The sequence below is a fragment of the Heteronotia binoei genome, chromosome 6, assembly GCF_032191835.1.
Source record: "Heteronotia binoei isolate CCM8104 ecotype False Entrance Well chromosome 6, APGP_CSIRO_Hbin_v1, whole genome shotgun sequence".
Lineage (NCBI taxonomy): Eukaryota > Metazoa > Chordata > Lepidosauria > Squamata > Gekkonidae > Heteronotia > Heteronotia binoei.
Window position 1 is genome coordinate 42,190,657 of NC_083228.1, and position 12,087 is coordinate 42,202,743.

At 41.8% G+C, this 12,087-nt stretch overlaps 1 protein-coding gene across 2 annotated transcripts in view; it reads right to left on the reverse strand.

The window, feature by feature from the left end:
- Positions 1–615: 615 nt before the first annotated feature.
- ADGRA1 (adhesion G protein-coupled receptor A1) overlaps positions 616–12,087 on the reverse strand; it is a 538,647-nt gene continuing 527,175 nt past the window's right edge. For both annotated transcript variants that reach the window (XM_060241372.1, XM_060241374.1), the window contains 2 exons: positions 6,876–6,977; positions 616–2,622 (listed from right to left, as the gene is read on the reverse strand). In XM_060241372.1, coding sequence (XP_060097355.1) covers positions 1,401–2,622; positions 6,876–6,977 — 1,324 coding nt within the window. In that variant the 3' untranslated portion in view covers positions 616–1,400. The remainder of the gene's footprint in view (positions 2,623–6,875; positions 6,978–12,087) is intronic.

Here is a 12,087-nt window from a genome sequence, read left to right on the forward strand (position 1 = left end):
TGAGGTGGGTGGGGCTGGAGAGGGCTCTCACAGCAACTGCCCTTTCAAGGACAACCTCTGCCAGAGCTATGGCTGACCCAAGGCCATTCCAGCAGGTGCAAGTGGAGGAGTGGGGAATCAAACCCGGTTCTCCCAGATAAGAGTCCGCACACTTAACCACTACACCAAACTGGCACCAAACTAGACCAAGGATACGGCCTGGCCCAAGTCTGGCAATTGTGGACCCTGCTAAGCTCAGTGTATATCAGGGGAAAATGAAGCAGGCTGCTTTCCCATTAAGAAAACAAATCAACAAACCAACAACAGAGGTTCTTAAAAGGGCTGATCTGGACCTGGATTGTGCCCTAGCTGATTTGTTCAGTTAAATGACAGTAGTCCTCAAAGAGTTAATGATAACACACTTTTTGTTATCAAAAATAATTTTAAAAAAGATTGCCAGACAGCTTGCCATTGGGTTCCAAAAAGCATACTTACAGAGGGGTGAAAGTGGTGGAAACAGCTATTACACTGCACAGTGCCACAGACAATGAATAGTGCATGCCCAGAGGAGACATTAGAGTGGACCCTTATCAAAGCTATCATATAACCTTATACAAGGGATTGTGCCACTGTCAATAGTGCAGTAGATTTTTAAAATCTTTTTTTTTTGTAGATTCAAAATATCCTAGGTTAATACCAACAGGAATTATCACAGCCTTTTACATTTTTTTTCTCATTTTACAGATTTTAACACTAGAAAACAGCAAACGGTATTACCTTGAGGTGTGTCATGCAAAAAAAAAAGTACAACCAATACAGCACCAGCGATGTTAACAGGGACGCTACCTAGCACTTCTATCGGCTTGAAGAGAGACATAACAGTGACTGTACACTAAGAGATTTTACAAGCCATAAGCTACACTACAGGAGGTCTTTAGAGGCAGTATCACTTTTGTGTGTCTGAAAAAGCTGTATTAGTCCATTTAGAAAATTATCCTAATCTTTCTATTACTGTAACTTCCAGGATAAAGGGAACAACAACTCTAATAATTTTACTATTAAAAAAATAACCCAGGAAAGGCTGTGATGTTGATATGTGTATAAAAGTGTCAGACATTAATACAGAACTTTAAACAAAGCAAAAGGAAAAAAAAAGAAATATAATGTGTCACAACAAAAGGATATTGCCTCACATTCACATATTGCCTCAAATCACCTTTCAGGGTTTCGTTTTGTATCGCCCCAGAACCATGTTCCACCATTCTTTTTACAAAACTGCTACTGCTTTTTAAAAGCCTCTTCTTATTAAGAAAACAAAGTTGAAAGCATGTACAATTGACTCATGTGCTACACAAACATGTATCTCACTCATTTTAGAAGGAAAACAAAGATTAAGATGGTGTGAGCTGTTAAGAGGAAAACTACACAGTAGTTTCATTCTTCCAAGGGCCAGTTTTGATATTTCCTGTACTGTCGGAACCGTAGATCATGGCTTCATGCATGGTTCCCTTTAGAATCCCATTGTGGCTGGTTGTGCTAAAGGGCAAGGACTGTGTCCGTGGGTGCATCTCAAAATGAGCTGTATGGTGCATTGGGTCACTTTCGGGCACTTTAGCACAGCTGTAAATCACAGTACTCACATCGCTGCTTTCAGGCTGGCTGAGGGTAGGATATGGATCATTTTTTGCACAACATGGCCGCCTGTGCCCTGACTGGCTGTCATGTGTGCTGTGTGGACTGTCTGTGTGTGAGCTGTGGATGCTACCATCAATACTGGAAGGAATGTGGTAAGCATACTCTCTGTCACCTGCAGCTCGGTGCCGGCTGAAATAGCGTGGCTTAGTTCTGCTTTTCAGACATCTGTGAATGTGCATGTTGGGTCTGAAAGTCCCCTCATTGTGTACGTGAATATGAGCATCATCTTCCAGGAGTTGATCACAGTGCATTTTTGCACAGCACGGTGTAACTGGCGAAAGGCAGTTGACGTGGTTTTGCACAGCCTGTAAATTAGTAAGTTTGCAGTGACTTGCAGCTGGGTGATTAAAAACAGCTGACTTAGTAGGGCAAGGTGACTCCTGCAGGCACGGTGCATGAACCTGGTTTTCCCCATTGACGTTAACTTTTGGACGGACGTTAACTTGCACCGAATATGTGTTTCTTCTAGATGGGCAACAGGACCACCAGCAATGCCAAACATCATCTCGCTTTGCACAGTGATGAATCAGGATAAAGAGCCCTAAGGTCACACAAAATGCTCCATATAGACAGCTAAAGATCATATCCAAGAAATGTCCTTGGGAAACAGCAAGTGCGCCAAAGGTCCAAGTGGCGGTAAACAGGAACAAAGTGAATGCTGCTGCTCGAAGTTGAGCCTTAAATGAATGCTCATTTTCCAGTAAGGAAGAAGAAATCATTGAGCATGTAGCCTGGGAGACCGACCCAGCATCCGTAATGTGACTATGGCCAACCTCAGGACTTGCAAGCCTCTGCTGATCCTCTGTCCTTTCCTTCAATTCATACTTGCGTTCTGGGTGGCGCCTCAACTGCACATATGTGCACAAGAAATAAATGCAGGTAACCAGGACGATGAATGCGACAGGTCCATAAAATGCACCAAGACTTGGCTCCCAGGACATCCAACAACTGCAAAGAAGAAAAATGTGCAGAGGATATGGGAAAGCTTTTTGATCCAACCAACCAGACCATTCAACCTTAACCATGCAGCTGAATTATGGCACTTTTAACTCCAGATTTTGCCAGTTTAAACCAAACACACTCCCTATCACTAGTGAAGTCATTTGGGGGTGAGGAGTCTGAAGCAGGATATGGTAATAACTGTTTTTATTAACACAGCTTTTGTTTTTCACACAGTGTATAACTGTAAAGCTAAACCTTCATTACAACTCAAGCAATATGCTAAAGATGGTACAATAATAGAGTGAAGAATAACAGATACAATGATCTGAGTATCTCACAAAGCTGATCTGGGAGGACGTGAAGAATGGCACTGGCTAGGCATAAGGCAGCACTGTTTTCTGGCTTCCTTCCTAGCTGCCTGGCATCCCTCTCAGTGCTAAATGAGAGGATGGTCTAGTTACTGAAAACTCTGGGATGTCCTCTCATTTAATGTTGGAAGGATTCTTATGCCTCTGGGCCCAGACCCTTCTAAGCCAATGCATATGTGGGGAGGGGAGCAGTGAAATCACAGCTTGAGGAAGAGCTGACTCCTTGAGTGGATATCATTGATCTAAGCACCTCTTTCCCCCAAGCCAGACTGTCCCTTAATCTTTTTTTAAAAATACAGTATAGTCTCATCACGTTGATTTGTCCCTGTGATAAACTCTTATCAAAAGAATCATGGATGGTCTAATTGCAGAAGCTACCTGGAATTACTTTCAGAGTCCATCTGAGAGAAGTAGGCCCTAGCAATGTCATAGACTTTGGATATGTCATTGTTTTAGAACAGCAACTTGGAGTAATACAATGTCTTTGTCTGCCTGTGAAAAGAATATGCAGGCTTATCAGGAATGTAAACTATCCATGCGGTTTTACTGACACTCCCGAACGTGTAAACAGGGCAACATTTTCCCTCTCTTAAGAGCGACCCACAGATCCGTGTGCATGCGTTTAAAAATGGAAAGACTGCACCGTTTCTGCCAGTGAAAGTGGAGCAATCCCCAGGGGGACCCATCTCTCTTAGGATGCTGTTATTTCCAAGAGGAACCTCATCATGGGGCACTTCAAAAATCAGTTCCATAAAGAACACGATGAAGTTGGTGCATCTACATTTTTATGAAGTAACATTATTAAAAATGAATAAAGCGCATCACCCACTGTGCCGTTGTTCAATTTGTAGTACTCTCTCCTAAGCAATTTTATCACTCCACCTGCTTCCCAGGTTTTTTTTTTGCTCACATTGTGATATCTGGTATTGATTGCCTGTGATTAAAGTGATTAAACTAAAGTAGTAAAATCTCTACAACAGTGCCAAAGGGAAAGTGTCTCACAAATTTATGAACATAAATAATCAGACCTTTTAATACCCTGTTGATTATAAGTGATTGTCTAATCACACATATTGGAATAAATGTGCCTTTTAAATGACAGAATCTTCAAAATAGGCTCTATTCTGTTCAGAGCCGTGGCCTTCAACCTCTCCAGATCTATGACCAACTTTTCACGCACAGATGCCCACCCACACCAGTAATGGCATGGGATCAAATGAACTAAGTATGTGACAGCAAGTAGCATGATATTCCATTACCTTCGCTAAGAGCCTTTTCTAAAAAGCAATCCTCTCTACCACTGAGTGACTCATCTTCCCATTTTGCCATTTCTCTTAGTGTGCACACAAATAGAGACCGGAAGTGTTGTGTCATTGCTCTTTACAGATTTGCATTAGCATCATATCCTGTAAAAGTACTGTGGTATATCTATGTGTGTGGTATGTGTGTGGTATATCTAATTCAGCATGGCCCACCTGAGGGTCCTGTCTCATGGGGCTAGAGACCTCTGGTTTAGGAAAAGTAGTGTTAGAACACTACACATTTAATGTCCATTTCTAAACTAACATTTTCCAGAAAAAAAGTATTTTCATAAAGTAAAATATTTGCTGGTTTGCCAGCTCTGGATAGGGAATATCTGGAAATTTAAGGGGTGTAGCCTGGGGAATGTGGGGTTTGGAAAGGGGAGAAACCTCAGCAGGGTATAATAGGGACGGGCACAAACCGAATTGCAACCAAAATTAATCATAACACACCCAGTTCATGGTTCATGAACCTTGATTCATTCCATCCTGCCTTCAGGTGCCCCACGAACCTCCCAGGTAGGTTTGTGTGGTTTGTGTTGACAGACACAGTGGGACGTGTGGCAGGACTTGGAGAAGGCATTCAAAGAGACAGCGGTCTCTTTAAATGCCTTCTCCTAGCCACACAACCACTTGCAAAAACCATTTAAAGAGATCCTTTTAAATATTTTTTACAAGCCATGCTGCTGCTGTAGAGCAACTCATAAGAGATCTGAAAAGGCGTTTAAATGTGGTATGACTCAACAAATCAACAGAGAAGGCATTTAAAGGTTTGCTTTAAATTCCAGCATTTTAGCAATTCCTTTCTCTCTCTCCTGCTTGGAAGCAGTTGGGAAGTGAAAGGGATCACTGAGATGGCTTGCAAAAGGGAACATTCCCTTTAAATGGCTTTTGCAAATGGGTGCCATGCAGGAGTGGAGTTCAGAAGTGGTGAATTCACTGCTTACTCTACTCCCAACACAGCTTTTGGAAGATCTTCCCCCCTTCCATTCTGCTGGCCTTGGGGAGCTGCTTCTCCAAGATCTATGAATCTCACAAATCCAAATTGGTCATGAAGTGGGGGAGGTTCATCCCAGTTTGTACTCATCCCTAGGGAATAATGCCATAGAATCTGCCCTCCAAAACAGCCATTTTCTCCAGAGGAACTGACTTCTGTCATAAGGAGATCCATTTTAGTAGTGTGGGATCTCCAGGTGCCACCTGAAGATTGGGAACCCTATTAAAGGAGCTAGCTCAGACTGAATCAGATACCTGCATTAGCATTAATCTAAGCCAAGGGATTGATGAAAACAGCAGTAAATTTGACAAAAAACACACATTTTGACAGAATCACAGTAGTTGTTTAGACCTATGGTGCAGCCATACTTGGAATACTGTGTACAGTTCTGGTTGCCCCACCCTTAAAAATATTTGTAAAGCCTGGGAAAGTTGTAGGAAAGGGCAGGAAACATGTTCAAGGTGAGAAGGATATCTCATAATGCTAGAGCTTGCAGGCACCCAATGAAGTTCATGGGCAATAAATTGAGCATGGATAAAAGGAAGTGCTTCTTCACATAATAAAAAATTAACTTTTGGAACTCACTACCAAAGGACATGGAAATAGCCACTAGCTTAGGCAGCTTTACGATCCATTGGTAGCTAATTCCATCATGGTTAGAGGTGGGCCAAACCATAAACTGAACCATGAATCGACAGGAACCAGGAGGCTGATTCATGAACTGAACCAGTTTGTATTGGTTTGTGACCCCTGCCTTCTGTTTCCTGCCACTTTTTGCAAGAAGCAGAAAGCAGGGGTCACAAACTGATATGCATCAGTTCATGAACCACCACAAACATCCTTAACATTCATGGAATTTCCTGGCAGCTCTTCAGTTTGCAAACTTCAGTTTGTGAACCACAAATCAGCCAAATTTTATCATGAACTTTCATTTGGGAGGTGGTTTATGCCAATCCCTAATTATGGTCAAATGGGATCTCCAGTTATCGTGGAACAGTAACAGTGGAGGCTTTTGGCCTCTGTGCCTCTTCTGTAAGCTTTTGAGACCACCTGTCAGGCATGGTGAGAAGCAGAATGCTGGATAAGATGGATCACCAGTCTACTACAACACTACCTTGTGATGATCCTAAATACATTCCCTGATACACACATGCAGGAGCAGACCACACACATACAGGAAGCCTCTTGTGTGCTCTGGAGCACCCATAAGTCTCTGGATAAGGAGCACAGTGAATGTGTTTGTGTGTTTGCATTAGTAAGTGAACTTTTAACTGCCTTTTACCTTAATTCTTTTTTTTCTAAGAAGCCTAGCAGATATCATCTGCTATTTGAAGGTCATTGAATCTGTGGTTGAACAACTCCAGGCATCTAAAAACTGGTTAATTTGTAACTAAAGTGCTAATCTGAGGTCCTCCAGAGAAGAGTAGATCATAAATCTTTTGAAGAAAGACACAATGGGCAATATCAAGGCAGTTTTTAATCTAGGCAGTTCACACAATGCTTGATACAAAGCTATGTTCCATGGCTCATTAGGAAGACAATACAAATCAATATGGCAACTAACGGTTTGAAAACATATTGGATTATACTTACTATTGGGCATCTGCTTTGCCTTCTATTCCATAATTATTGATATTGGTTGCTGCTGTAATTCCACAAATAATAAATGGAACGCCTCCACTAATCAGATAAAACCTGTTAACAGATAATGACTGATTGCTGAATTTGTTTAGATTCGGGTCAACAGTATTTTTCATGAAAATAATTTGTAATGCTTTATCTATGAAAGCAGAATGAAGCTTAGATCATTAACTTTAAATAACCAGTAAAATCAGAATAAAAGAACATCGGAACATGCAAAGCAACACCTGTAAGTGAATTTTAGCTAAGGAATGTAATAGAAGTATTGTAAGTAAAATAAGGTCAATAAGCCACTGAACAGGATTCCCTTCCCCCGGGGACAATCACACAAATCCTGGGCTATTCAATAAGCATAATTATTCCATTAAAAGAGCGCACGCGCGCATGTGTGTGTAAGGTATCTGTGAACAAATCATCACTGTCAACAAATACCAGGCATGCCAGAGGACCTGGAAAAGGGATAGCTGATGAGCACAACACAAGGTTGGCTACTAAGCCAAGCCAATATGTGTGTGTCACTGCCGTTGCTGTCAGCTTTCTCTAGATACTCATTGCATTGCAATTAAGTAGAGGCAGCATTTATTGGGGAAACTGGTAATTGGCACAAATAGCTTTAACAGACAATATAACACTATACAAATGAGTCACTTAGAAGCAAGCCTGTGTTGCATCCTGCCCTGTAATCCAAGACCGCACTTTGCCCTTCCCAGTCATTTGCAACCAGGTTTTTTTTTTTTTTAATTACTTGTTCAACCCATTACATAAGAACATAAGAGAAGCCATGTTGGATCAAGCCAATGGCCCATCCAGCCCAACATTCTGTGTCACACAGTGGCAAAAAAAATAACTGTTAAAGTTGAATACTGCTGATGAACATAATCTAATGTGATGTATAACTAATTTTTGTGTGTATGTGATGAAGTAGTCCTTTCAGAGTTACTGAATCTGTCTAACAATACAGGAGTTGGCCCCTGAAGTTTATTCTTTTTCTCTTACGGTCATGAACCTTTTTCCTTTTGTGCCATGTCTACTTCAGTGTAAAACATTATTTTGTATGCAACCCATTTTTTATGTGTTGGCAGAACTAGGACATGTAAATGCAACAAATAAACAGAAATGCAATTATTTTTTTAAAAAAGTGTAAAATAATTTTCATTGGGCCAAACCAAAACCCTAGAAGCAACCTTCATCTTTTTATTATGCTACTTTTATGTTTATAAGTATTGTACCAAACACTATAGTACAGAATGAGAACTCTTAAAGTAAAGAATGAGAACCCTGGGGCAAAACGTCACCTAGAAAAGTCACTGCACCAAAACATCCATCCATCCATCTCCTCATCATCACCATCTCCCTCCCTCCCTTCTCCTCTTCCTCACCACCTGTAAATTATCCTGTTCAGAAATACCATTCTTTAGACCTCCTTCTGTTCAGCTATAGAAAAGACTTCCACTAGCACCCAAATTGATAACTACAACTGGGCAGAAAATCAACAAGCCCTTGACTTGATGTCTTAAAATATATGAAACGGAGCTAGATTCTATCTCCCAATCTCTCAGCTAAGCCATGAACATGTTTGCCATTGAGGTCATGACCAAGGCTGCCTCTACATGGAGACATTAAAATATATCCTCAGCACAGCAGAAACAATAGCAAAGAGCTTGGGAACAAGTGGGAATAACATCCATACACACATCTAGGGCTTCCAAGCCCTCAGCTGTTCTTACTGGAAGAGACAATGGGTAGCTCTATGAGTTGCTGAAAATTCTATAGTTTTACGATAGAGTTTCTTGGTGATTCCTAGAGCTAACCTTTGTCACTTCTGGTAAGAACATCCAGTAAGTACATGAGGCTGCATTTGTTTTTTTAAAAAAATTCTCCAACATTTTCACTCTGTAACACACCCCATCCCCATGCCACTTGATGCTGTCATTGCCTACCACCCTCCACTGTATCTATGCAAAAGTAAACAGCTATTTCACAAGGACCTTAGTGGTCTGGAGCCCACTCCCTTTTCCCTCACTTCATTGCTTATCATATCTAGGACTGTTTAAAAAATTTTAAATAGCCAAAGGGGGAGGGGACGGCATGCAGAGTAAGCAACCTCATCCCATGTTGAAACAGGAGCTTAGCTCCACTCCTGCCTGCTGTGAGAACAACACACATTGCTCCACTCTAGTCACAATGAAAATTCCTGATGAAATGGGTAAAAACATGCCTGTTTTTCATTCAGTAATAACCATGAGTTGTGTGCACCGTGCATATGATGCCCTGTGGACATTCCTGCTTAATTTAGGGATTTCTAGCATTTCAAGTGGGAAAAAGTTCCCATAAGGGAGCAGGCCAAATTCTTGGTTGCTCTCTTACTTGATTCTTACATGGTATTGCTATTATACATGCTACAACCTGGGCTGAGGACACTTGAACCCCTTTTGTAGCTGGTCATTAACAGCCCTGGGTTTTTATTGTGGGCATCAATACATTTAAAGTGACTGGAAAAGTCTGTTAAATAAAATTTGTTTATGTTGAACTCTTTCTTTGTCCTGCCACACAATGGCATAATATGTTATGAAGTGAAGCCAAATCCTAGGAAGGATACTGATGCTGTGTCTCCATTGAGCAAGGAATTTATTTAATTTATAATTTTATCCCAACTTTCCCCTCCTAGTTGGGTTATAAACAGAGAATACCTAGCAAGCTCTAGATATTCTCAAGCACCAACAGACAATTAAGCCAAGCGGCAGCAAAAACAGTATGTGTAACAGAGAATACAAAAGAGGCATGCATGGTAGAAAGTGCCATCAAGTCACAGCTGACTTATCACAACCCCAGTAGGGTTTTCAAGGCAAGAGACATTCAGAGGTGGTTTGCCATTGCTTGCCTCCATGTCACAGCTCTGGTATTCCTTGGAGGTCTCGCATTCAAATACTTACCAGGGCTGACACTGCTTAGTTTCTGAGATCCAATGATATCAGAGTAGCCTGGGCTATCCAGGTCAGGGCAAAAGAGGCATAATTTCTGTAAAAACCTGAAAAGAGCCTTTTCCTAATGACCTCCTTACAAATTTTCTTACAAAACCTCTTGAAGGTAATCACAAATGGATACCTTTCAAACAGCCTCAGCAAGACTGTTCAATATAACCAGGGCAGAGGCAAACCTGTTAAAAGGTGCTACATACCACAGTGGAGGCCTGACCCTCCATCACAGGGCCGTATCCAGCAGCATAACCCAAACTATGAACTTGCTGCTTCAGTAGCAGCAGCTTTATCACTGATCAATAACTCTTCAGTGTTGCCTGGTCTGAGCTTCAAAATACTGGCCCTCATCTATCTCATTACCTTCTCCAGGCAATTGTTCAGGACTTCCACAGACCCTCCTGGTTCAGCTATCAAGAAGAACAGAGCTGGATGTCATTCACACATTGGCAGCACCTCACTCAAAATCCCTGTATGATTTCTTCCAGCAGTTTTGTATAGATGGATAGATGGTTCTGTATATATGGTTTTGTATAGGTAGATAACAAAAATATGTAATCTTTCATTGAAATCTGCCTCTGTTCCTGAGGACTGGAAGGTAGCAAATGTCACCCCCATCTTTAAAAAGGGTTCCAGAGGAGATCCGGGAAACTACAGGCCAGTCAGTCTGACTTCAATACCAGGAAAGTTGGTAGAAACCATTATCAAGGACAGAATGAGTAGGCATATTGATGAACACAAGTTATTGAGGAAGACTCAGCATAGGTTCTGTAAGAGAAGATCTTGCCTCACTAACCTGTTACATTTCTTTGAGGGGGTAAACAAGGGGACCCAACAGATGTTGCTTACCTTGACTCCCAGAAAGCTTTTGATAAAGTTCCTCATCAAAGGCTCCTTAGTAAGCTCGAGAGTCATGGAGAAAAAGGACAAGTCCTACTGTGGATCAAAAACTGGCTAATTAATAGGAAGCAGAGAGTGAGTATAAATGGGCAGTCTTCGCAGTGGAGGATGGTAAGCAGTGGGGTGCTGCAGGACTCAGCACTGGGACTCTTGCTCTTTAACTTGTTCATTAATGATTTGGAGTTGGGAGTAAGCAGTGAAGTGGCCAAGTCTGCAGATGACACTAAATTGTTCAGGGTGGCGAGAACCAGAGAGGATTGTGAGGCACTCCAAAGGGATCTGTTGAGGCTGGGTGAGTGGGTGTCAACGTGGCAGATGAGATTCAATGTGGCCAAGTGCAAAGTAATGCACATTGGGGCCAAAAATCCCAGTTACAAATACAAGTTGATGGGGTGTGAACTGGCAGAGAGAGATCTTGGGGTCGTGGTAGATAACTCACTGAAAATGTCAAGACAGTATGCGGTTGCAATAAAAAAGGCCAACACCATGCTGGGAATTATTAGGAAGGGAACTGAAAACAAATCAGCCAGTATCATAATGCCCCTGTATAAACTGATGGTGCGGTCTCATTGGAATACTGTGTACAATTTTGGTCACCGCACCTCAAAAAGGACATTATAGCATTGGAAAAAGTGCAGAAAAGGGCAACTAGAATGATTAAAGGTTTGGAACACTTTCCCTAAGAAGAAAGGTTAAAACGCTTGGGGCTCTTTAGCTTGAAGAAACGTCGACTGCAGGGTGACATGATAGAAGTTTACAAGATTATGCATAGGATGGAGAAAGCAGAGAAAGAAGTACTTTTCTCCCTTTCTCACAATACAAGAACTCATGGGCATTCAATGAAATTGCTGAGCAGTCGGGTCAAAACAGATAAAAGGAAGTACTTCTTCACCAAAAGGATGATTAACGTAGAATTCACTGCCACAGGAGGTGGTGGCAGCTACAAGCATAGCCAGCTTCAAGAGGGAATTGGATAAAAATATGGAGCTGAGGTCCATTAGTGGCTATTAGCCACAGTATATTACTGGAACTGTCTGGGGCAGTGATGCTCTGTATTCTTGGTGCTGGCGGGGGCAAAGTGGAAGGGCTTCTAGACCCACTTGTGAACCTCCTGATGGCACTTGGGGGTTTTTTTTGGCCACTGTGTGACACAGAGTGTTGGACTGGATGGGCCATTGGCCTGATCCAACATGGCTTCTCTTATGTTCTTATGTAGGACAAAATAAACGACTATGAGACCATGAAGCTGAAAAATAGTTCCCCACTGCATCTTCTGGATTTGGCCAATG